This window comes from Danio rerio, chromosome 13 (assembly GCF_052040795.2).
Source record: "Danio rerio strain M-AB ecotype USA chromosome 13, GRCz13ab, whole genome shotgun sequence".
In the NCBI taxonomy this organism is placed as follows: domain Eukaryota; kingdom Metazoa; phylum Chordata; class Actinopteri; order Cypriniformes; family Danionidae; genus Danio; species Danio rerio.
Genome location: NC_141033.1, coordinates 29573420 through 29599952, shown reverse-complemented (window position 1 = coordinate 29599952; position 26533 = coordinate 29573420). Strand labels below are relative to the sequence as shown.

General features: G+C 35.8%; 1 protein-coding gene across 5 annotated transcripts in view; it reads right to left on the bottom strand.

Moving 5' to 3' along the window:
• The window catches only part of slc24a3 (solute carrier family 24 member 3), a 162644-nt gene extending 138129 nt beyond the window's left edge, over positions 1-24515 (bottom strand). For 3 of the 5 annotated variants that reach the window (XR_015506009.1, XM_087279477.1, XM_087279478.1), the window contains exon 1: positions 8664-9227. Coding sequence is in view for 2 of the 5 variants with exons in the window: in XM_087279477.1 (XP_087135603.1) it covers positions 8664-8838 (175 nt within the window). In the remaining 3 variants the exon portion in view is untranslated. Of the gene's footprint in view, positions 1-8663; positions 9228-21240; positions 21377-24427 lie in introns of those variants that run through there. The other 2 variants (XM_087279479.1, XM_087279480.1) reach the window with 2 other exon arrangements.
• Between the last annotated feature and the right edge of the window lie 2018 nt (positions 24516-26533).

Sequence of the window (26533 nt, the reverse complement as noted above, 5' to 3'; positions counted from 1 at the left end):
TGCAGTAATAAAGTGGAAGGACTATGATGTCACCTTATAGGCCAATCGGATGCTAGCATAAAACTGGTTCCCATAAAATCTTCATTTCCCCATAGACTTTTCGAAGATTGCAAATAATAAGCTCTGTGTTCAAACACAGTTCGTTACACTAACACGTTTTGTCCAACTCAATAATCCTCACATGATAATATAATATTTATCACTTTTGGATCCTAAATGCAAGCACAAGAACTGAAGCTGACTTTAGGTTATAAACAGACTACACAAACTTCAGGGTGGTCGGTTGTTACGTCACAACCATCCTACTACTGTCAACTTTTCAGGCTTATTTTTAGAAATATGTTTCATGACAAAGATTTACTCTCTCTATTTATTATATTATACTCCATGCTATATAAACAAATATGTAAAAAAATAATATAGTATTTTTAGTATTATTACAGGTATTAAACATGCATCATTATTTACATTTTGCATAGTTTCTTGTGGTAAATGCATTTGTTTTGCTTTACAGTTGTTGTAAAAGTTTTAAAGCACATACTGTATGTTTTATAAATGTGCCTAATAAGTGTATCGCTCGCGAGCATATACAGCCCATTTACCTTAGTAAAAACTGGCTGTCAATTAAAAATCCCATATTTTTTTCATAGACGTTAGAAATGAGGTACAAGTCCCAAATGCCTGCAAGTCCCATCATGGATAGAGAACAACATTTAATGTTGTTTTTTTGTCACAAAATACAGCGAAAAGTAGCCCATACAGTCACCTATACATTTTAAGGTATTGTAAAGGAATTTAAGGAGGAGTGTGAATATTGCAGTTAAGATATACAGTTAAATTTGTTCAGATGAAGAAAAAGATGAAAAGACGAAAAATTAATAGATGGACAGTGCTCAGCATAACTTAGCACACCCCATTTCATATATTATTATTTTTATATATTATTATACGAATATTTTTATTTGTTTCTCAGTAAATATCTGTTATATATGTCGGTGCATTTAAACAAAGCAGATTTATTAAACTGATATATTTATTCAAATATTTTAGTCATTGAACATCTTTAGAAATTAAGAGATAATACATTTCAATTCCTGCACAATTTTGGGGAAAAATTACAAACTTTCAACAAAATTTTATATATTTTTTGTTGTTTTTGTTGAATTTTGCTCTTTTGTTTTAGATCTTTTATTTAATGTTTTTCCCTAACATATAAATTTGGATGTACAAATTGTTCGATTATCTCTAGATTTGGGTTCAGTACTGACCAATATAAAGTATGCACAAATATAATACTGTAAATCTTCCTATAGAAAACATTATTTAAAAGAGAGATTTGTGAGGGGTGTAATATATATGCTGAGAACTGTATGTTAATGTAAAACATTCACGTGAAATGTTAGTTAATATTTATTTATATTTTACAAATATATTCAAGCATTTGTATTGCTGAGAGCAGGAAACAGACAGGATGCACTATTAAATACAGTATCTTCATAAAATAGCTTTATTAAAACAAAAGAATCTGCCATGAGAGTGAACGCATTATCTGCACACAATATGAATGCCCAATTAGAAAAATACTACAAACTGAAAAATACTTATCAAAATACTGAACAAAATAACAAGCTAATCCAAATGCCAAATACAAGCTTTAAATTTAATGATCTTTTTTTAAGCAGTAAAATCCCATAAAAAAAAAAAACATTGACTTTGAAACAAGGTTAATAACTTCGCCTTTAATATATTTAAAAAACATTTAAAAATCTGGTTTATGGAGAATCAGACGGGTCATCATTCCTATTAGATTGAAACTAGTATGTTTCCATTTGTGCCTACCATCTTAATTATCTGTTGTTTAAATGTGTTTCAGCTATTTTTATCTCTAATATAAAATGTTGTTTTTTTAGTTTCATTTGTAAAGATTCTTTTTTTATTATTAACATCTACATAACCATGTCTATTTTAGTACTTTTTAACTATGTTTGGTTGATTGTATAATTCTTGTATTGTTTTTTTTTTTTAGGTTGTCAAGGGACAACAGATGAAAACTAGCCTTCTGGCTATTTCTGGTGCATTTGCAGAAATAGTATTTAATGTACACTGTCCCTGCCAAATAAACAAAATAAATAAATAAATAAATAAAAACTGCTAAAATGCTAACTTGCTTCCGGGTTTTTGCATACAAATTGACCTTAGTTCCTCCATGCTATTGATGTAAAATAGCTTTTTAGGAGCTTTTTGCTCCTCTCCCATATTACACTATGACCCCTACCAATAAACTGGACGATAACTGATACAGTAATGCCCCAAATATACAGTACCACTAATCCCTTGAAGACTTAATTTACACCTTTGTTTCAGTGACACCCAATAACCTGCGCATGGGCTTCAGTGGCCACAAATCTGTAACCTGAACACCGGTAGACCTCTGATATGTCACACATTGTCCAAACCCTCAATTTGTCTCTGCAGTATAGAATTACAATTACGAGACTGATCCATCTCAAGTCATCCATCTGGGACTAGCGTGTGCTGTCAGGATTGTGGCCCAGCGTGCTGTAAAACTAGCTAAAATAATGAACCGCTCTGCTGCAAACAGAGACTAGGCAAGGTGTGGGCCAGTTTGGATGATAAATGAGCTGGTCTGAAGAGAACGAAAGAGAGAGAAGAGTTAAGAACAACAAGAAGGAAAGAAAAATCAATTAAGCAGCAAGGTCACCCATAGAAAGGAGACACTGTCTGTGTTATAAATTTGGAGATTTTATTATGCATGAGTTAGACTGGGATGAACTTAACCCTGTGAGAGTTGTGGGGTAAAGTCTGGATGTTTTGCATATGAAGTTGTTTTTGGTGTAATAAACTGTGGTCAGAAACTAGATGATATATACAGTATTTGTGGAAACCAGATTAGAGCTGCTGAAATCAAATCTACACAAGCCTAAGTTTTATTGATTTTCTGAAGTTCTGGTTTATTGGTATTTATTTTTAATATAGTATTTCATTAATAGTACTTAAAGTACTATTAATTAGTACTTGTGGCATTAGTTAACATTAAATTAGTTGTTAAAGCACTTTTAAATAGTAATGTTAGTCCCATCATACACAAACACAATGTTTGGTTATAATTATGTTATGAAATGTTTATTAATGTTGCATTAGTTAACATTAAATTACTTGTTAAAGCACTTTAAAATAGTAATGCTAATTCCAACATACACAAACACAATGTTTGGTTATAATAATGTTATGAGTGGAATAATTAGTTCTAAATAATAGAAGAAATAGTTAAATGAAACAGGACTTATAACAATAAAAATCCATTTTATATTAATTAACTTTAACTTTAAATGACACATTGAATGCAGCTGAGTTCAGAAAAAAATAGCAGTACAACATCATTAACCTGTTGAACCAATGTTATTAGCAATAGTGATATTTGTGCATTGCAAATAATTAACTTGTGGATGTAGTAGTGTAACACAAAAACAACAGTGTTATGTCATGTGTATTAGCTAATATGTAAAAAGACGGTGTTCATAATATTAGCAAGACTACAAGGATTGTGGAGTTTCATTCATTCATTCATTCATTCATTCATTCATTCATTCATTCATTCATTCATTCATTCATAAGAACATTAAAAATACCAAACAACCAAAAACATGTTTTATGAGACACAATGAGATTTTTCTTAACCAATTTGAACTGATTCACACATTTGGCAACCTCCAAGCTATTACACAAGAATAAACAATTGCAAGATTTACTGAGAATGCAGTATTGGCTTGAAAACGTAACTAAAGTACAAATTATAACTATCTCTGTCAACTATAGTCTGAAAAACTAATGGTCATAACAGAGTTCTTTACTGTTTACTGATACTGTCTCTAAAATATTTTAAATTGAGTAAGCTATCCCAGACTAGCAGGCTGTTTCAAATGAAAGCTCCACAGTTTCTCTGTAAAGTCATCGCTTATCGTGGCACAGTGATTATCATTCAAGGCTTTCATTAATTTGAACATAATTCAGTAATGTTGCAGACTAATTATCTATTGACCATATATATTCAGAATGACTGAAGATTCAGTTTCATGAATCAATGTCGAGGAAAAGTGATAGATGGAATTGTTTTAAATATGAAGCAATATCAGAATATCATGAAAAAAATATATATTGAATAATGGTAGTGTTTATGTCCCAATTCATTTTTTATTAAATAATTGCTTAAAATTGAGCATGCACTCTCTTTTTCTTTTTTTTCTTTAGAAAAAAAAAAAGGATTCTACACAGGTTTTCATACCCTTACAAAATTTATAAAACTAAATAAATTAATACTGGCTCACAAACATTACATATTAGTCTGCAATTGGGGGAAATGACTAGATCTTCAAAGTATTAGGTTAATCCAGTTCTGTTAGTTTCTTCAACTTGTTACAGAATGTTTTGTGAAATTTGACTCAAAACATGCTAAACCACTTTTCAGTATTGGCCAAAATCATCCCAGACAATAGAAAGATTTAACACATTATATATTAAAAATATTAATCGCAATTGATCGCATCCAAAATAAGAGTTATGTGTGAAACACATGCATGCATAAGAACTCAATTATTTTTAAAAATTGTTTTATATATATATATATATATATATATATATATATATATATATATATATATATATATATATATATATATATATATATATATATATATATATATATATATATATATATATATACACACACTGTGTGTCCGTAAATGTATGCATAATGTGGGTCATTTTAAACTTATTCTTTGCTTACAATCTTGCGCAGCTATTTGAATCTTTTTGGCTCGAGATCTTCAGTCCCGTTCATTTTCTATCATTTTTAGATGTTTAAAACAGCTTGTTAAGCTGCTTGAAGTTGCAAACTGATATTTTTTATTATATTATTCTGCTTTGTCTGTATAGACCATTTTGAGGGATGTAAACAAAAAAAAATGTCCCAATATATTTCTTGTTTTACATTTTTACTTTCTATAGGATCCGAGAATTCCAAAAGAGACACATATTGATAAATAATGTTATGATAGCTGTTTTAACATTAAGTTATGATTGAATTACAGTTATGAAATAGTTTGATGAAGAGCAGTAAATGTTCATGGACCAATAACATGACCACATTGAAATGATATATAAGCCCACTTGTTTGTAGAGAAAGCATTTTGACTAATTTCTGCGGTTTGTTATTCCTAGTCATTTCTTCCATAGGTAAATAAATAGGGAAACAATGAATTCTAAAACAACCGCAAAAACGAGCACACCTCTGCATTGAAGAATAAGGTCAATACATGTATGTTTCATATCTAAATATACATATTTTTTTTCAGAATATATGCATGCATATGTGTATGTACATATACATAATACATATACACAGTACACACACATATTTTAAGTCAAGACAAACTTCATTTTGGACACAATTGATGATTCATTTTTGGCCAGCATTAATTTATTAAAAATTATCATATCATTTATCACAGCTAAATTATAAATTCCTTATGACACTGCCTGGTACACCTTTAGTATGGATTTTCTGGTATGACCTTCTGGGTAAAATGACAGCATTCCAATAAAAAACACGATCCAAATCCTGTCCGAATCACTACATGACATCACAGATGTCCTCCGTTAATATTTTGACTCAAGCCGTTTGCAAAACTAATCCTGTTCAAACAGTGCAAAAGAGAGATAAGGGTAGTGAGAATCACAGAACAAGAGCGGAACATGAGAAATGATGAAAAGAAAGAGCAAATAAATAAATAAGTTTAGAAAACAATAAAGAATCTCAGAGGTTTGGCTATAGCTGGCCCAGAAGCATGTATGTCAGAGCCAGTCAGCAACTGACAGCGCAGTCACTTCTTATCAGTGTCTGTACCGAATGGCAAGCCACTCGGCACAGTTCTCCCTGCCTTCATCAATCCCTTTTCTTCCCTCCAAATCTACCTCATTGCTTTCTCACCCGAATGGCATTTGCAAAAGAGCAGCTTCCTATGTATTAAAACACTGTAGTGGCAAATGAAATGCGCTATCCATCTCAACCAACAGCCTTAATTTAATGCACAGTTGTCAAGATTATATTATACAACAAGATTATCTTCGAATACAGTGCCCTTAAGTGAACATGCAAAGCATTATATGAAAACATCTTTTGTTTTATATGATGTCAGCGTTCTGTGACAGATGCACACATACGGAATGGCTTTTAAAGTGATGCATTTAATAGTTAGATTACTATGAAGGGCCATTATTTTGGTGCTGAGCTGCAGGGATATGAATGGCCATATGGAGGGTATGTGGACGAACTCAGATTGCATGGTATCATGGATCAGAGAGTGGACAAATCTACACAAGTTGATAAGAAAAGCCTTTATGCTACAATTTGCCAACGTTTAGAGAAACACCACCATGGAAGCTAATCTGCTTTTAACAGATTAGCCAGTGAAAACAGGTACAGGCACTTGTTACTGTTTTCGAAAGTGGCTGACATATTCTCCTCGTCCGAGTTTTAATAATTAGTGATGCATATTATATTTGTAGATGACTAACTCAACATCAAGGCTCGCTATGTCAGATGGAAATCATTGATGTTCAGTCTTAATGAATTGCTTTACTGTTGAGTCGGAAAGTAAACCACTACAGGGAGACAGTTTAGGAACAAAAAAAAAAAAAAACTTTATCAAAATTGTTGGGGAAAACTGCCTGCAACAGATCAGTCTATTATTAAACACAGATGTTCAGAGCACACCACTCGCTTCATCAACATAACATGATTGTTGTTATAGTAAATAAAAAATGAATGTAAATCATACTCACAAACTTTTACCTGTTAAACTCCTCACAATGAAAACAAAAGTGAACTAAAAGTGTGACTACATGTCTCAACTGTTAATTGTATGAGGATATTTTTAACGTTACAATGGGCTATATGCATAGCTAGTGTTTATCAGCCAATGATAAACTTTTGGCGAAAGCTTAATGTGACTATTTTCAAATTCATAAGGTTCCTTTTACAGCATCGATATTGTAATGTAATTACAATAAATTCAGTTAAAAAGACTTTAGCATTAATTCAGTTGTTCTAGCGTAAAACAAGATGAAAGACTGAGTAACCAATAGTGACATCAGGATCAGCAGGCGAGCGCTCAATTGAAAATATTGAAGTAAAATATACTGTCATATTTTAAATACATGGCAGAGGGAAATGCAATGTAATGCAGTGCTTCTTGTCCGGTCCCTGATTTTTTAAAGAAATCAGACCTTAAAAATGCCAATTTTATAATGGAAAGGCAGTTCACCGGAAGTGCTGAGGCTGGCTGGCTGAAAATTAAAAGCCTGTGTGCATAAAGCCCATTATCCACAATACATGTTCCTGAGTAAGTAAAGAGTTTTAAGCGTGACTGTCTAAACACTTTAACTAATAGTACTATCTAAAATGGTTATGGTAGAATCTGGCTCACTTAAATGGTAGATCTCCTAAATGGTTTAGTGTTATTATGTTTTTCCAATATATATATATATATATATATATATATATATATATATATATATATATATATATATATATATATATAATATTATTAGCGCGTTTTGGTAAAATACTTAACATTATTAGGTCTGACTCTCTAAAACTGTTAATTGTATGGTTCCCTCAAAAGATTAGCAGTTCTCATAATCAGGTTAGATTTCTAATACAATTCTGAATTGATAATATTGTGAGAATGTTTCTGTAAAATAGTTAACAGTCTTAATTATAGTATTTATTTTATAGTTTTTAATAGTATATTTTATTTTTTCAGTTTTTCAAATCTGTCTAGTGTTGTTCTCAGAATTGATTGCCATAATGAGTATATTGTGAGGTACTTTAAAAACAACAGTCAGAGTGGATGTCTACAAGTTTATTGTGTAATAAGGCTTACTTAAATAATTATAAGCGTCTACAACAGTTAATGATTATCATTTTTTTTCTTTTTGGCTAAATTAAATTTAGCTAGTAACATTATCCAAAATGAATAATATAGTGATTGTATTTCTATAAAATATTTTGTCTGAAGAATACCTCTCTAAAGTCAATTGATGAATGTCATTCACTAAAATGATTAATGCATGTCTTTAATGTACATTAAAGCATTTCTTAATAGACGTTAACTCAAAGCTTTAACATTTTTCTAAAACAATGCTAGTATGGTTTTCAGAAAAGAGTGAGATTGTCAGTGTTCTTTAAACTGAGAACAGCTAGAACAGTGTATGTGAAATGTTGACCACAATGGTTTAGAGGTTTGAGTCCGGTGGTCTACAACGGTTAATGAAGTTTAGCTCTATAGTCCACAGTTTGAGTATTCTTTAAAATAAATACATGCTAAGACTTACACATATGATTAATATAAATACGTGCACTATGATCTAAAACAGATGTGTAATTCTTGACAGTTTGAGAAAACAACAGAACAGTTTAGAGTGTGGTTCTGCATGTGTTCCTTTAACAGCGCAATTCTGCGAGAGCGGTTCCCCAGTAAAACAGTGCCGAGTGCGAGTATGATTCTCCCCTAAAACTTTCCATTACCCCCCTCGCCTTTTCACAAACACACATTCCTGACAAATCCTGAACCGAAACTCACCGGAATTCTCGGCCAAACTGGACAAGCCCGACACTGCCAGCAGCAGCAGCCCCATGAAGCACATCTGTCCCCCGAACAACTCCTTACGCTTTTTCCTCCGCGCTTTGATCTTCTTTTGCTGGAGCATCACTTGCAGCGGTCGAGTCCACACGCGAACACACGCATCCCCATCCATCACCACAGCTCGACACGGCTACAAATGAGACAAAATACAGACAGATGCGGCGCGACTGAGAGTTTAAAGCTTGGAGATGAAACGACTGAAGTGTGTTTGTTGCGTTGACGCGAATATTCCCCCTATATGACTTCAAATTGTAATGTGCTGAAATAAAGATGCTGCGCGCGCCCCATGGATGCGTCAGTTTGGTGCCAGTTCTCTCAGGACACAAACTGCTGCTGCTGAGAGATTGAAGATGTAGTGGAGGAGAGAGAGGGAGAGTGAGAGAGGGAGGGAGGGGTGAAAGTAAGGAAGTGAACGCAGTGTCTGAGAGAGAGAGAGAGAGACGGATAAACGGGAACGCTGGTTTAATGGTGAACTACCTAGGATGAAGTCCACGCATTGACAGAGAGAGAGAGAGAGAGAGAGAGAGAGAGAGAGAGAGAGAGAGAGAGAGAGAGAGAGATGGACTGGAACGACGGGCAGTTGTTGGTGGGTTTCAAAGGAGGAGCTACGCTACAGTCTGATTTACAGCAAACAAAACTCTGCTCATCGCCACCCTCTATTGGTAACATTACGCTGGTTTTATTATTAGCTAATAGTACATAGGCTACTAAAGTATCTCCTTATAACATATTATTTCATTGACGCCATTTTAAAATGACACTAAATGACTAATGTATTTATTTGGTTTACAACGTCCAGTTCAAAACCTGCTTAGATAAAAATGTTTAAAAAAATTAATATAGACAAATGAGCAAATCCATGCAAATGTCAACCTTGCCGTGAAAAAATGGAAACTGTTTCTACATTTGTTTGAGTAAGGAAGTATTTTACAATAGATGAGAAATTCTCAAAAAATGTCTGTCCATGTATTTAAACTATTATATTTGATTTACCAAAGTCACACAAGTGCCAATTTCACATCGGTCACATCCATAACAAAGAGATGTCACACATCCATAACAACATTTTATCCTCATAAGTGCAAAAATGTCAAATAAAATAAAATAAAAACCACAGAGACAGGTTTTATCCTTTTGATGAGCATTATTTCTTTTGGGTTGAGCAGCTTATTTCACAGAATTTCAACAAAGTATGATGTATACTGTAAACTCGCATACTTTTTTGGTCTAGTTCATAACGCTTGTTTATTTTCCTCATTTAAAGTACAAGACATGTTTATAGATTGCTATTTTTTTGGTCCCTTAACTCTGTGGTCAGTTGTTCTTGAAAATATAAACAGATGTATCAATATAATGTTAACTCTGTGAATTTATATTTTAAGTTATTTTACATATGTTACATCCATAATGCTGGAATTGATCATATATAGATATATTGTTTATTCCTCCTGTCGGATAAGGAATATGTAATATGAAGCTAGAATGTATTCAGATGTCACTGAGTTATCAATGAAGTTAATTTTCATCCAAAAGTTGAACTGTGCTCTAAGGACAAGGTTATCTTTCAGATTATCTTTCAAGTTGTCTCGTTTGTATTGGTCATCTTTCTTTAAAATGTGAAACATTTATACAGTTTGTTAATTATAGGCCAATGGGTTTATATTTAGTACTTTGTTTAACATTTTTACCACTGAAAATTAACAAAAATTGAATGTTTACTGTCACTTTTTCCATTGTGACAGTAAACAAACTGACAACCAAGGTCACTGCAGGCCGCTTAATACCATTTTAAAATCACAGCAATTCCTTGCACCTGATCAGATTTTTCTGTTAATGCAAAATAATACACACTCTTCAAATATGTCTCAACCATACAAACCACAACACCACACAGCTGCAAATCTTGCAGCTATTGTCTTTGATATAGATTCAAACAGCACAAATCATTTGTTCCCCTCCCTGAAATATGTTAAACACTGCAGGCAAAGAGCCGCTTGGTGCTCCGTGTTCCCATCGTCAAATACTGAGCACTGTGTCAGCAGCTGGGCCGGCTCCCACTGACCGCATGGCTTGCGTGCCTAATGCCACTGCTAGGACAACAATGCACTTTTCATGGAGGAAAGCAAAGAGTGGGCGATGAGCCTATTGGATTAAACTGGACTGCACATACTGACAGATTGGGTGTAATCTCTATCCAGCCGAAGACTTGCAGATTCTCCAATGGAGCGAGCCGGATGATGAAGTGAGGTTGTGCAATCTATTTGCAGAGTCAGTGTGAAAATATTGTTTGCTTATTTTACCATTTACTCAAGATGGTGGATCAAATAAAGGTAGTGTAAGCTCTTTAGCCACTGTTTACCCAGTCCGTGCGACATCAGTGCTCTTCTAGCCCCCCTTCTTCTGGCACTTTCATCTATAGCTTGTGATCTGAGCTTCACCTGTTTCTCTCCCCCTCTCTCTTTCTCTCTGGTATGAATCTGTGTGTAATTCAGTTTGTCTTTTGATGTGCTATTAGCCTCATATTGTCTTGATGTTCCATATCCACCTGTGTAGTAATTGTCAACAAATAAAAGATTTTTTTCCCACACCTTTGATCACTATGGTCAGTTCTTTAGTATGCATTTTTAAAAGGTCTGAATGCAGCAGGCAGAATCACTATGTAAATATCGCATGTGTTTCATGAGGACTGTTAGATGCCTTAGGTGGATTTCCATAATGAAACGAGTGACTCACTGTGATGATCTGTTTAAAGTCTTGTTAAATTTCTTTGATGGAAAACCCATTGATCAAACCCCCCATGACCTACGCCAGAATCATAGTTATTAGTTTTGTACATATATTCATTCCATTCCAATTCACAGATATGGTCAGTTTTGTGTTTTTTTAAACGTTTGCATGAATACCTCGCTCTCTAAATAATCAAGCTTTAATGGGATGAGTGGTAAATAACAGCTTTCTCTTCACAATCTGTTGGCTAGAGTAAGAATGTGAAGAAAGAAATGCTAGTGAGAACATGCTGCTAAATGGAGTAGCATGGAGGAACAAAGTAGGCCTGTATAGAATAAGAGACAGATCTATATGTTTTTCGATCTATGTACACCAGGCCTGTAGCCATCCTGGCCAAAGGAGTGGTTCTTTTTTTCTTGAAAAGTGGACCTTTTTGAAATTATATGCCTCATTTTCTATTTAATTATGAAATTTAAATATTGCATTTTAGTGACATTATTTTAGTGACTTAGTATTCAAATAAATTTTATTATGGGCTGTTTTTGGTGCTTCACATCTTTTTATTGGTCATTTTTTGTTTCAAGAATAAGGTCCAAGATATTAAATAAAAGTTACTTTTAAAATGTTTTCCAAACAATACAGTAGCGAAAGATGACTTCTTTGATATCAGATTGTGTGTTTTCTTGCACAGCTTGATGTTGGACTTACGTAAAATATTTATTAGCAATGGCCAAAACTGATTAGCTGAAGTCACACCGAAGCCACAGCCAACAGAGGATTCTGCTTGGTCTTAAAGCCTTTTCAACATGTTATTTTCACCATGATGGCATAGCAATCAAAATAAGACAAATGATATGTATGGGGCAAATTCTGCACTTTTGTCAGTGAGGAGTGGGTCTTCTGAACAACCCGAACCCCCCTGGCCACGGGCCTGTACTCACTTACACTTTTTTACTGTATAAACTGTATAATCTATCCTTCTACCCTAACCTTATCCAAAAACTCAACCCTCACAGGAAACAATCTGCATTTTAACATTTTCAAAATACTTTATTCTTTGTAATTTGAGTCGTTTTTCCACATGGGGACATAAAAATATTTACTGGTATGGCTATATTTGTGAGAATATTTGAAAGCAATAAAAGTTACTCTCTCTCTCTCTCTCTCTCTCTCTCTCTCTGTGTGTGTGTCTGTCTGTCTGTCAGCTTAATGGCTCAGTGAATGGAATATGCAATGATTTACCAACGGAAACTGTACACTTCAACATTTTAAATGGGAATAAACATAAGATTATTGTTTGAGATCCCTTTGCAACATCTTTAAAGAGACGTGAGATGACTAACACACAGCAATCCATTATTATGTTCTATATTATGGTTGTAATTGTGACAGATCCTTTAAGTTTTAAATAAGTCTAAAAAACCCTTGCATGAGTAAGGTTCACTAAAACTGTTAAAATGGTTAACAGTTAATTCTGGCTGTCTAAAACAGTCCACAGTGCTTGTGTGGTTCTCTGAAACAGTTAATATTTTGAGTATGATTCTTTAAAATAGTTTAACTGTCTTAGGTATGGCTCTTTAAAACAGTTAATATGTATATGACTTTTGAAACAGTGCATGTCTTATGATCAGAAACAGTTGTGTAATTCAGTCAACTTTTAACAGTCTTGGAAAAAGCATACGTTTTTGGACTGTTCAAAGTGTCTTTCTGCATTCTGTATGTGGTTAACCTTTAGGAAAATGTCTGAGATCATGTTGCACCATCTTTAATGGATATGTGAGAAAGTACTCGTAGTAATGCATTATTTTAATATGTCTATGTTACAGTGTGTTATAGTCATGTTAAAATAAACAGGCTGTTGTTGTTTTCTGAATTTTATCATAATATGCAGACTAATGTGATTCTGTGTTACAGTGTAGAGTATATTTATTATAAAAGGAAGCTTTTTATTTACTAAATAAAGTTAATATATACTATTAACATTAAAATACATGTACTTTCAATAGCACTCTATACTATATAGATGTACATTTAATAAAATTAAATTAAATATAATTTTTTAACACAAATTGTTGTTTTGTAAGAGCAAAGGTAGTTAAATTCAATTTGTAAACATATAGCTATCTCTTTACTATCTCATACTTTCTAGTCTTTTCAAGTTACAATGATTGAAATAAGTGGTTTATAAAGCAAAATGACTAAAAGCACATTTCAAGGACAATCCAGACTTTTCTATCCCTTGCCAAAAATGGCTCAGCAACTCCGTCTTTGTCTTTATAGTCAGATGGTAACATCTATTAGATGTTGGAGTCAACATTATTAATGCATTTGCTCATTTGTCTGCTTTCAGTTTTACAAAATATATCAAAATCTGCACTGTTATAAATCCCTTTAGTTCCTTCACATGCTTCAGGTCAGGATTTATCAATTTACTGCAGTTTTGCTTCACAGTAATGAAGTCTGAGCCTGGCAGCAAAATGATATCAGCTTGTAAGCATAATGAAAACAAACTGACATCATTTTATTAATAAACAAGACAAGCATTGTGAATAAGAATTGTCAAATATTCTAGTGACAACACCTGTGGGATTTCTCATACTGTAGTGTCAATAGCTTTTTAAAAAAGACTGAATTGCATAGGCCACATACTTTTAAGGAAAAACACGTTCATTCTAACAGTGTTTCAACAAGAATATTATTACTAGCATGCTCCAATTTGTAAGGTACTTTGCTCTCTGCTGCTGGATATACATACAGTATATTCAGGCAAAGTCACAGAGACTGAGACCAATTACCCAAGGACAGACAGAGGTGCTCTAAATCACCATCAAGGACAAAGAGAAAAGGCCACAGAAATGAATTTTCAGTGTATGCCTGCATGCAAGTTGACAAATCAAATGATAATTTATTTATTTGCTAACTTAAATATATACATATTAAATACAATATGTTTGATAAGGGGTTATGAATAATGTGTATGAAAACTAAGCTATATGTCATTCAGCAATATTCTCCTCCTTGATGTTCAGTTTTTGCTTTGGCCTTTAAAAGAACAAATACTTCAAATGCATTGTATTGATTTCCACTGTGATGTCCACAGAAAGTGTCAATTTCTGTTTGTCTTTGATGTTGTTTGATGGGCCCTCTTTTGATATAAGCAGTTACAGAATGTTCCATGTCTGCCTTTAAAATTCACATTATGTAATAAACATATAAGGTCATTGTCATTTTCAATTTAAGGGCTTGATTTTAAATAATTGAATAGCAGATGTTTCCCATTGAGAATGATGAAGATGAAAGTTGTTTGCAAAGGTTTCAGGAAGCACCTGCCTCTGATCTAGTGCCCAGAGGAGGAACTGACTGGTGGTTTATGAAAGAAAACAGGAGCACATGATGACAGCTATGATACTCTCACTAATATTTATGTGGCTAAAATAATACTTACATGGCAACAAGGCAGATTATCTGATAGAGATAGAGATAGAGAACTATCAAACTCTGCACAGGTCTTTGCGCAATTCAGTTTTATCACTTTAAAACAGTTTTACTTTAGTACATGAATTGCAGGATAATATATTTCATAAGGCACCTATGATGCAAAATCTACTTTTGGAAGTTGAAGTTTGAACAAAACTTCAACAGAGTGTGTAGTATTGTGTGTCCACTGTAAAATTTGAGTGGTATAAACACAAGTGTCTTTTTTTTAATTTCCTGACATTAAAATAGAATCTAAATCCCAGTGATTTTGAGGCCCAGCGCAATATGACATACGGTATGAGTGCGGTTTTCCCCCCCTCACACAATCAAAGACTTGTATAGTTTTGAATGGGGAAAAGTTTTGAATATGGCAAATGAAGCCCAACATACTAGTACATGAGCCAACCATTGGCTATAGGCTGATGTTTCTACTGGGGGAAAGCTGAGATTAGACATGTGTTTTCATGAATCTCAGCAAATACTTGCTTCACAGACATAAGAAATATATCGACATAAAGCTTGAAATCTCTACTTTTAAATAAACAAACTACACTTGAAAACAAAAGTTTTGCCATCAAAGATCAGCGCAATCAGACAATCATTAATAAGAGGATGATAATGTGCATCAAGGTGGTGCAGTTTGTAGCACAATCACCTCACAACAAAAAGGTTGCTGGTTCGAGCCTCGGCTGGGTTAGTTGGCATTTCTGTGTGGAGTTTGCATGTTCTCCCCGTGTTTGTGTGGGTTTCCTCCGGGTGCTCTGGTTTCCCCCAAAGTCCAGAGACACAAGCTAAATTTTCCATAGTATATGTGTGTGAATGAATGTGTATGGTGTTTTCCAGTGATGGGTTGCAGCTGAAAGGGCATCCGCTGATAAGTTGGCGGTTTATTCCGCTGTGGCTATAGAATAATAAAGGGACTAAGCTGAAAAGAAAATGTAAAATTTATCATGTGTAACATTGTCATAAATGAGGTTGGTGTTGTGATCTCGTTCCTTTTAAGTGCACATGCGCATTAGCTTGGGCAACCTAAAAAAAAAATGCAGATTTTGTTTGATTTGAAAGTTTAGAATCTAAACTTATGAGACGATTGTTGTTTAATTTTATCGTTTTATAAAAAGCTTGGTAAACAGTTTTGGAGAATTTAATGTTTACCATTCTGAATACCTGAGCATACTGCCCGAGATGCATTTCTAAGTGAAATGACTTGCCCTAAAGGGACTTTGGTATATAGCAGTGTATTTTAGCTTGTATTCTATCATATTTGTCTCAATGAGACCAGTGCATTGTTAAACATGTGTATGGTATTTTTGTGTGACTTATCATTGCAGAAAGGCTTAACTAAACTCTACAACAAATCCTTACTTGATATTTTGACTCTGAACTTAATATCTGCTTCATTTGTTTAATTCCTGTCTCTGTCACTAATTGCTGTTTATAGCATGAAAGAGCACAAGTAACAGACATGCATGTGGAAACGCTGTGCAGAGAGAACTAGCTCATTTGCATTTAAAGACACAGGCCGCAAAATAGCGACAATATCTTTGTAATTTTCCACTAAAATTCAGATATTCAGCAGGGTATAATAAATGATCTGATTACTTTGAGCTGAAACTTTAGACACATTCTGGAGACACCAAAGACTTACTGTACATCTTGTAAAATGGGTAAAATAAGAACCATTACCTTTCTTTCTTCATATGCCTATCCCAACATAAACTAGCAGCAAGAAGGAGACATTTCAAAACATGAATGGAAAGAGATGAGAAAAATAATTCTTAATGAACGGTTGGGATTATAGTCTTAAAAATATGCACGCCGCCACATTTTTCAACTGTCTCTATTTTTTATATTTTTTTTCATTCTTAAAGCTAATCCACTGCAGCTATTTGTACTTGCTCAGAAATTGACACCTTTTTCACTTCCTCCTACTGTGTTGAAATTAGTGAGAGGTGGATTCTGGGTAGTTGACCTGAGGTTAAAAACATCTCTCTGTAATATGGTGTGATGCTCTCTGGATGCTTAATCCTCCTGGGCTTTGAGGGATTATTCTCTCTTTCTCTCTCTCTCTCTGGTGCTTTGTCGTTGACTCAGTTATCGTTATCTAGCACATTCATCCCTCTGTTGTCTCGCCTCACAAAATTCATTCAAAACATGGAAGCATTTTGTGTCTATATATCCTGCTTATTATTTAGAATATGCCCACACGCATGCATACCCAATCAAAGCTTTAGCAATTAGCAAGTGATTCATTTCGATGTTTCCAAAATGATCAATAACATTCTATCCACACCGTTCCCAAAACAGCTCTCATTTCTGTTAAACTTGAGCTTAATAGCCCTAATCGAGAATCTTGTTTCAGTTCTATTCGGCCTGGTTCAGTCTCATAACACTGTCATCTAAATCCTCTCATCGTCTGCCAAACCACTTCAAGTTTTCACTGTCAAGTTTATTTACATTTTTTTTTCTTCAAGAGTGCATTAAAGTATTCTGTTTCTGAAAAAGAGCCTTGCTTTCCTTTTAAACAAGCCTCAATTTTTCACGTTTAAGTTATCAATACCCTTAACACATCAGAGATCTGTGGTGATTACTGTAACTCATGCCTGTCTCCAGTGGCAGACAAAAGACACCTATTGACGTATACATCATTTGCAATGTCAATACAGATGGTCAGTAGTACTACCGCAGAAGGCCTATTATTGAACTTCAAAAAAAAAAAAAAAAAGGAAGAACCACCATTGTTCTCCTACTGTAGAAATATGTTTATTAACAGTTTCAGTATTTTCAGATTCACATATGTTTTCTGTTCATTTAAGTTTATTATAGGGCCTTGATCTCTTCTCTTGATGTTGACAATTAAATTCTTAATTATCTAATTCCTTTATGGCATAGATTCAACAAGGTACTGGAAATATTCCTCAAAGATTTTGGTCCATATTGACAACATAGTATCACACAAGTGCTGCAAATTTGTTGTCTGCACATCTATGATGCTAATCTCTTGTTCCACCACATCCCTAAGGTGGTCTATTGGATTGATTCTGGTGACTCTGGTGGCCATTTAAGTACAGTGAACACATTGTCATGTTCAAGAAACCAGTCTGAAATGATTCATTCTTTATGACATGGTGCGTTGTCCAGCTAGAAGTAGCCATCGGAAGATGGGTACACTGTGGTCATAAAGGGATGGACATGATCAGCAACAATACTCAGGTAGTCTGTAGGCAGGATGGATCCATGCTTTCATGTTGTTGACAACAAATTCTGGCCCTACCATCCGATTGTCGTAGCAGAGTTCGAAGCTCAACAGACCAGGCAATGTTTTTTCAATCTTCTCTTCTATTGTGCAATTTTTGTGAGCCTTTGCAAATTGTAGCCTCAGTTTCCTGTTCTTAGCTGACAGGAGTGGCACCCGGTGTGGTCATCTGCTGCTGTAGCCCTTTCGCCTTAACGTTCAATGTGTTGTGCGTTCAGAGATGTTCTTCTGCATACCTCGATTGTAACAAGTAGTTATTTAAGTTGCTGTTGCCTTTCTATCAGCTCAAACCAGTCTGGCCATTCTCCTCTGACATCAACAAGGCATTTGCACCCTCAGAACTGCCACTCACTGGATATTTTCACTTTTTTGGACTATTCTCTGTAACCCCAAGAGATTGTTTGGTGTGAAAATTCCAGTAGATCAGCATTTTCTGAAATACTCAGACAGGCCAGTCTGGCACCAACAACCATGCCATGTTCAGTCACTTAATTTTTTTGTTTTATTAACCATTCTATTGTCAGTTTGAACGGCAGCAAATCATGTTGACCATGTCTACATGCCTAAATGCATTGAGTTGCTGTCATGTGACGGGCTTAGAAATTTGCGAACGGTTGGAAAGGTGTACCCAATAAAGTGTCCAGTGAGATATTTGAATATTTTTACATTACACGTGAACAAATTTCAATGCATCACATTAGTTTACAAATATATTAAGCAATAATAGATGATGCAATAAATGTAAAAAAGTAAGAATAACCAGTAATAAGATATGGATGGATGAGTGCTGAATCTTCCAGTTGCGCAGTTCTGCGGGGAATGGAAAAGCTGTGCATTTGAGATTTTGTTTATTGCTTATTTTACATCACATCCTGCACAATACCTTAACCCAGCTACTATCTTCCTATTAAACAAGCAGCTACTTCGTAGTTTATTAAGGTAAAAAGTCTATGATGTGTTACTATTGTGAATAGTACATTACAATAAATGTTGACCCTGAAATCATCAAACTTTTTGACATAAATGTTTCATATATGTAGTTTCTTATCTTCAAATTGTGTTTAATCAAAGTGTGCTAACAGTGTCTACACCAATTAAGCTTTGTTAAACTCCAAAAGCTTCAAACTCTCTTGAAATGCTCAAACAGTCACAGGCCTATAAAACTCACGTAAAGGATGAACTTTCACTCTAATATGGTTAAACTTTGCAGTGACTCCATAAATCTCATGGGCTCTGAACTGTGGCTCCTGGTCAACTACAATCCAGATTCCAGACTCAACATTGCAGTGCGGGGCAGCACAGTGGCTCAGTGGCGTAGGTGATTTGTGTACATTAAGGCCGTACTCACACTAGGTACAGTTCTCTCAAACCGGGGCAAAGCACGCTTGTCCTCCCTCCCGTCTCCCCCGATGGCCCGCACTCACACCACAAACATGCCTCGGCACGCTTACGTCATCGCTGCTGAGAAGCGCTTTCTCACTCAGCAGCAGAGTGGAAATTTCTCTAGTTATATCGTTTCAGTCGTTTGTTATGCAGTGACATGCAGTCAAATATTTCGGCAAACAGTCCTTAGGGATGCGGTGACACGCAGTCAGATGTTTCGCCGAACAGATCCGCCTCTTTTGGCGCTCATAAACAATCATAAAGCTCTCGTGCTGCAGGAATGAGGAGGTCTGCTGAAGCCGCGCAGCTGTCGTGCAGTAAGGAGTTCTCGTCTTTAATAAACTACGGCAGTTTGCGTTCACTGAACAGTAAGATTGATTAATAAATCCATATGAAACAGCCCCTTAAAAGTCACGTCTCGCTTTCAGTTTCGGGCTTTGGCGCGTTTTGCACTCACACACAAGCGTACCGTGCCAAAGCCCAAGTGAACCGCGTTCAGGCACACCTCTTCCAACCGGGCCAGGGCCGGCCAAGTAAACTGTGCTTGAGCCTGATTCAGCGCACTCACACTTCTCAAACGATCCGGGAAACGGGCCTGAGCACGGTACGGATGGCATAGTGTGAGTAGGCCCTAAATTGGCCAGATTTTATGAGTGTGTGTGATTGAGAGAGTGTATGGGTATTTCCCAGTGCTAGATTTTGTCCGAAAGGGCATTTGCTGCATAAAACATGCCAAAGTAATCGGCGGTTCATTCCGCTGTGACTACCCCTGATAAATCAGGAACTAAGCCAAAGTATAAAGAGTGAACTCATCCTGTGACGAGCACTTTGCAGTATCGATGCTGAAAAAGACTATATTGCGCAGACCCACACAAGCCTGTTTATTTAAATGTAGATGCACAATAACGATGCACTCAAAATAGAAGCTGTCGCAGCATTCATGCACTCATATAAAAGTTCAAATCTTCAAATCTCAAATTACAACCACCCAATCAGCTTCATCCTTTGTTATAAAATGAAAACAAACTCAGTGAAGATGGAGGCACAGCGGATTCCTGTATTATTTCTATACTAACTGTAGAAACACATGAATTTGAGTACATGCTGATAACATAGTGTTGGTCAAAGCACAATAGAGACATTTCTCATGTATTTAGAGATGTAGCACAAACACCCCCCTTTACCAAACATACCGCTTAGAATTTCCTGCCATTTATATGTGATGTTACTGTGCAAATCTACAGTTATTGATCATCATCATCATCATCATCATCAACTTAATTAAATCCTCCATCAACATGTAATGAGCTTTCTATGAGGATCATCTCAAGATCTACTGTACAAGTCATGTTATATTGTATCTGGGCTAATTTGAACCGAACATTTCCACATATAGACATACAAACACTTTTGGCATGATAACAGATACATTGATTTTTACAAAGCCAGAATTCATATCAATGGATTTATGAGAGTGCGAACAAAGTTGCACAAGTATGTTCTGCACAAGAGATATTGATTTGGAGAAGAGTATACTACAACTACACCCAATGATGTGCTTTTCCACAAACCAGCACAGACACTTGTCTACGGGGACTCCACAATTCAGGCTCTATTCTAAGAGTGTCTTATTGTCTTTGGTTTCTCTATATTAGGAAAAGGATACATTACCTCGGACCAAAGTCAAGCCAAGGACAGACAGCGGGCGGCAGAGGACTAGCAGGAACAGAAACCAGCATTTGCCCCCCAGATAAGAAAGGGACGGTGCTTGAGCTGCCCCTCGACGGCTCTCAATTAGACACTTCACCTGGAGGAAAGACAAGTAGGACAGACAGATGGAAATAGAAAGGTAAGGCAAATGCACAGGGGTGATGTCACTTGCATTTGAGTAGGTGACCTGTTTTGGGGAAATGCAACACTGACTGGCAAGGTAATGTGTCATGTAGAGCACATATAACAAAACTAATTGTGTTAGCACATTTATGATTACATATCTCTTTGAGCAATCTTGATAACTGCTGAGTGAGTCACTGAAAAAATCTATACCTAAATTTGAATGTAGTTTTCTTCATTAGGCACAGAACATATACATATACTGCACATAGGGGTGTAACGGTACACTGGAGACATGCGCTGCGTCCGCAACCGCATACTTCCTTACTATATAGTACGCTAAAATCAGTATGCAAGCCGAGTAGTATGTCCGAATTCATAGAATTCAAAAATCAGTATGCGAAAAGTACCCGGATGACTTACTACTTCCGGCGAGATTCTGGAGTGCGCATCCCATGCACGCTGCGCTATCCCATGATGCCCCGCGAGCGAATTCATGAATGGGAGTGAAGCGACGCAAATGACGCAAGTAGGTCGCGTGACCATGACAAAATGGCGGATGTGGTACGTCCGAATTCCATTCATAATTTTCACATTCATACTGTATAGAACGTACTGTTGTAACGGCCGAGTAGTACATTTACATTCAAATGCAGTACCTACTGAGTAGTAGGCGGTTTCGGACGCAGCCATGGTCTCTGTATATGCGCATTTCACGCGGCCGCCATTTTTAAAAAACGAAACAGGTTGCAGTGGGGGAAAAAATGACTTGGTGAAGCACTTGTTGAAGAGCAGTGAACTGAAAAGTCATTTCTGATAAGCACTGGTGAATACGATGGCAAGTCAGCGGTGTTTAAGAACACGCTCAATGGCGCTTAAAGGTTAGTGGGAAATGGATGTTTTTTTAATAGTTCAACACTGAGACAAAACTATTACAGATGACACAAGGGTGTGCTGGAATGCATTGTTTTATCGCTCACTAGGTTACATAGGCTGATGCAGGGAAGTGTCCCCACGGTGTTTATCTGGTGCCATGAACTGAAGCCTAAGAGGACACCTAAGCATATTTCTGTACTCTGTGATTTTGTTTGATCCCTAATATGCTTTTAATTCTTAAAATTCAACTTATCTGAATGTAATTAACGTAATACTATTAACATCTTCCCTTTGAAATCGCGGCAACAGCTGAAGGTTTGTAGTCCAAAGCATGTTGCTGCAATATTTACAGTGCTGATCCTGTATTTTCAGGGGGTTTTTTCCACCGCAGCCTCCCTTTCATTTTTTTTTTAACCCTCGTGTCATGTTCACATCCCGCCCCTTACTTTAGTGTTCCCGGTCAAAATTGACCGGTCTGTTTAACTGCTCTTATATTAGCACAAAAAACATTTTTCAACACCAAATTTCATTCAACATTCTTTAGCTGTGAACAATGTCTCTGAGTAGTGTTTAACATAAATTTATAGAATTAGACATAAAATAACTGTAGTGAAAATACAAATAGGCACTGAAACTGTATTACAAAATGAACAATAGATGACAGAAGTCAAAATACTTTATTTCATTATTAATAGATAACTCGCAAAAATAACTATCATTGTATCTGACCAAAGAAATTGAAATTTTCATCCATCTGAATGATTTATCTACCAGCAAAGCACAATCAAAACAATATGCTTTCCTGTGTACTGAGTGCTATATTAGTGTACTAATAAAAGGAAAAGCGATTGAGGGTATAAAAGGCGAGCATGGACACAGAACAAGCACTAGTTATACTTTGGTCATTTTTGAGCGAGATGCTAATGGTCTAATCCAATAAAATAATTGATGCTGAGCTGAACATGCTCCTGCTAGACCCTGAGATAGGCAGAACAAAGAAAGAAAGAAAGAAAGAAAGAAAGAAAGAAAGAAAGAAAGAAAGAAAGAAAGAAAGAAAGAAAGAAAGAAAGAAAGAAAGAAACTGGTTCACATAACAGACACCTGTCTAGTCTGTGTGAAGATATAATTGTTTTATCAAGAAGTTGATTCATGTGGGAGGATCCAACGCTATCTCACGGCAATTCATAACTTACTGATTTAGTGGCTAATCCTTATGAATTTGTACAATCTCATTCATACAATTTAGTATGATTTGCTTAACCCCAATGAAAGTTTAGGGGTGGGGTTGGGGCCCACACCATCTTTTTAAAATCAAACATTTTTGTATAACTGAACTTGTACGAATTAGCAACTAAATTTAAAAAACGTAAAATACTAAAGTTTCCTTGTGAGATCACGCTTGAGGATTGGCACATACGCACAGAAAAGAGATGTCTGCAAAAGTTGAAAACCAAAACGTTGTTCAGTCTGAAATGAGTGAGTGAGTGAGTGAGTGAGTGAGTTGGGGCGGCATCATGTACAGGGATGTTTCTTTCTAATGGATGAATATACTCTGGATACCCATTAATTACCTATAGCGATCACTTTTGACCAGGAACAAACACCACAGGTGTAACCAGGTTGATTAAAATATTCAAAATTCGATGAGAGAGCTAATCATCAACTTTGTTCAAGTGCACTGTGTGGAGGATATCATAAGGCCTTGAGGCTAACAGATGTAAAACACAATATTTATAAGTGTTTTAAGTTGTAAATCAGTGAGATTTGTGGCATGGCAGCCATGTAAGAGTGTCTTGGGGTTACGGTACAACAAAGAAAAAACAATCTGCAGTAGTCACTTTTTCTGTTTATTTTGAACATAGAGAAATATTTTGTTACAATCAGCAACAGAACTGAAGAGTTTCTTGTGATGCGATCTACAAAATAAACACAATAATGAAAGACAAATCTTTATAATTACAGGTGGAAACTGTGTATTAAACGTCAAACGAGCTCAACGCTCTCCTAAAATAGCAGATAATAATTGCGATTTAAGATTCAAGCTTCATAACTTGAAATCTCTTTTAATGAAATTTGCAATGTGTCCATAACCGTTGAACATTGTGTGTGTGTGTGTGTGTGTGTGTGTGTGTGTGTAGAAGCCACTCACTTATTCATAGACGGACTTACAAGCTCACAAGATGAGACATCTTATATTTCCATTGTTTGATGGAGGTGCGTGCCCATTAGGCACTCGTGCTTGTGCGGCACTGCGTCTGAAGCTAAAATGATTTCAACTTTCACCACAGCAGCATTCATTTGTCATCAATGACTGTAAAAAATATGGACGACGCGACAGCCCTTTTTCCCATTGAACGCCTTGAGGGCAAAACGCCTGCTTGACGGGCACAAACTGTCGCAAAAGACTGCTGAAATTGGAGCCAGACATGCGCAGAAGGACTGTCTGATGGAGCCAGAGGAGGAGCCGCGAAAATGAGCAGAGTCGAGCTTCCAACCAAACGCTTTATGTAAAATCAACTACGCCCCCCGAACTTCTCAGCATGTGTTTGCTGTCATATCAACACAAATGGATGTAATAACGTTAACAAATATGAGGGTTTTATATATTCAATCGCGCCAGCTCCAGGCCGCAGCGCATAACTTACTCGCGGCGTCGCGGGCTGATTCCGGCTCGCATGCGGCAGCGCCTCCTCGCTCGGCCGCCGCATCTGGCTCGATTGACTCGGACTGGAATCGGGCAGTGAGTCCAGGCATCCGGAGTAGGTCCAGCACAGGTAACATTAGTCAGTCTGAGCTCTAAGAGATAAGTCTCCGGCAGGCGAGAATCTAGCCGGAACTGTGTTTTGCTATCTGGGTGGCTAGGCGTGTATCAGCAAACTAATAAAACCCGAAAAAAGCCCTGAACTTAGCGAATAAACAGTGTTCCACCAGGATCATGTATGTCAGAAACTATAGTTTACTGCTGAACTCATTTTGTCATGGTAAAATAACACAGAAATCGAATAATAACATTTCAGTCTACTTCAGTCTCCTGCCGAAGCTCAGACGCCGCGCTTTGAGAAACTGTCAATCACAGCTGTCAATCACGATGACACGCCCAGCATTAAATTACTGCTAAAAACAAACTGTTTACAAAAATGAAGATCTGCACCTATTTCAGCACAATAACCAGTGCCTTAATCGACCAGAACTATCTTTCGGGACATTTTATTGCAAGTGTAATATTTTTTTTTATTTGGGCTCAAGTCTCCTTCATTAACACGGAGGAGGCGGGCTTTATGACTTGTACTGCAGCCAGCCCCCAGGGGGCGATCTAACGGCCGAAACCTTCACTCAAACGTAGGCTTGCGGCACACTTGTTTGTCATACGTACAGTCAGTTTCAGAGCAGTGGACCAATTAGAAGAACTCGGGGGCGGGACTAGTGTTGCACGCTCCTATTTTCGGTTATTCATTATGAATGAAAAAATACATCTTTTTTTAATATATTAAGTGTTATTTTATTTTTTACCCTACTATACATTATTTTAAAATAAATGTATATTTTATTAAAAGTAAGACTCACTAACTTTTTCTCAACAACTTAAAATTCTATCTACAGTATATGACTTCTGATACTGCTAAAAAAGGTGCAAAACTGTAAATATTGCTATCAACCTTTTGATTTGTAAAAATCAACACATTAAAGTATTTATTCTAATCTTCATCCAGTCAAGAACGTATTTGTTGTTAATAATGTCTTGATACAAAATAAAACAGATGTTTTGTTTTCAGCTATAACACAACAGTAAAGGCCTTTTCTAGAAAAGGGGCAGGGGAGCAGCAGCTAACTTGCATTTATATAGGCACACACTTTTATCCTCTTTAATAAAGAGTAATCTATATTTTAATAATTTTATTTTAAAGCAGGCAGATCAAAAGTTGAAGCTTTACTGATCAGAACATGAACTACAGTTTCAAGTGTGAGTTAAGATGCAAATATCTATAAAATCAATATTTAACTATTTGAAGAAAAAAATGTCATATGACGAAAAGTGGGATTCTCAAATTAAAACTACTGGATATATATTGAAGTCCCCCTGAATTAGTAGCCCCCTGTTTAATTTTCCCAAACATTATCAGATATACTGTGAAAATTTCCTTGCTCTGTTAAATATAATTTGAGGATTGTATAATATTATATATATGTATATATGTAGTGGAACAGTGGGTAGCGCTGTCGCTTCAGGGCAAGAAGGTCGCTGGTTGGAGCCAGT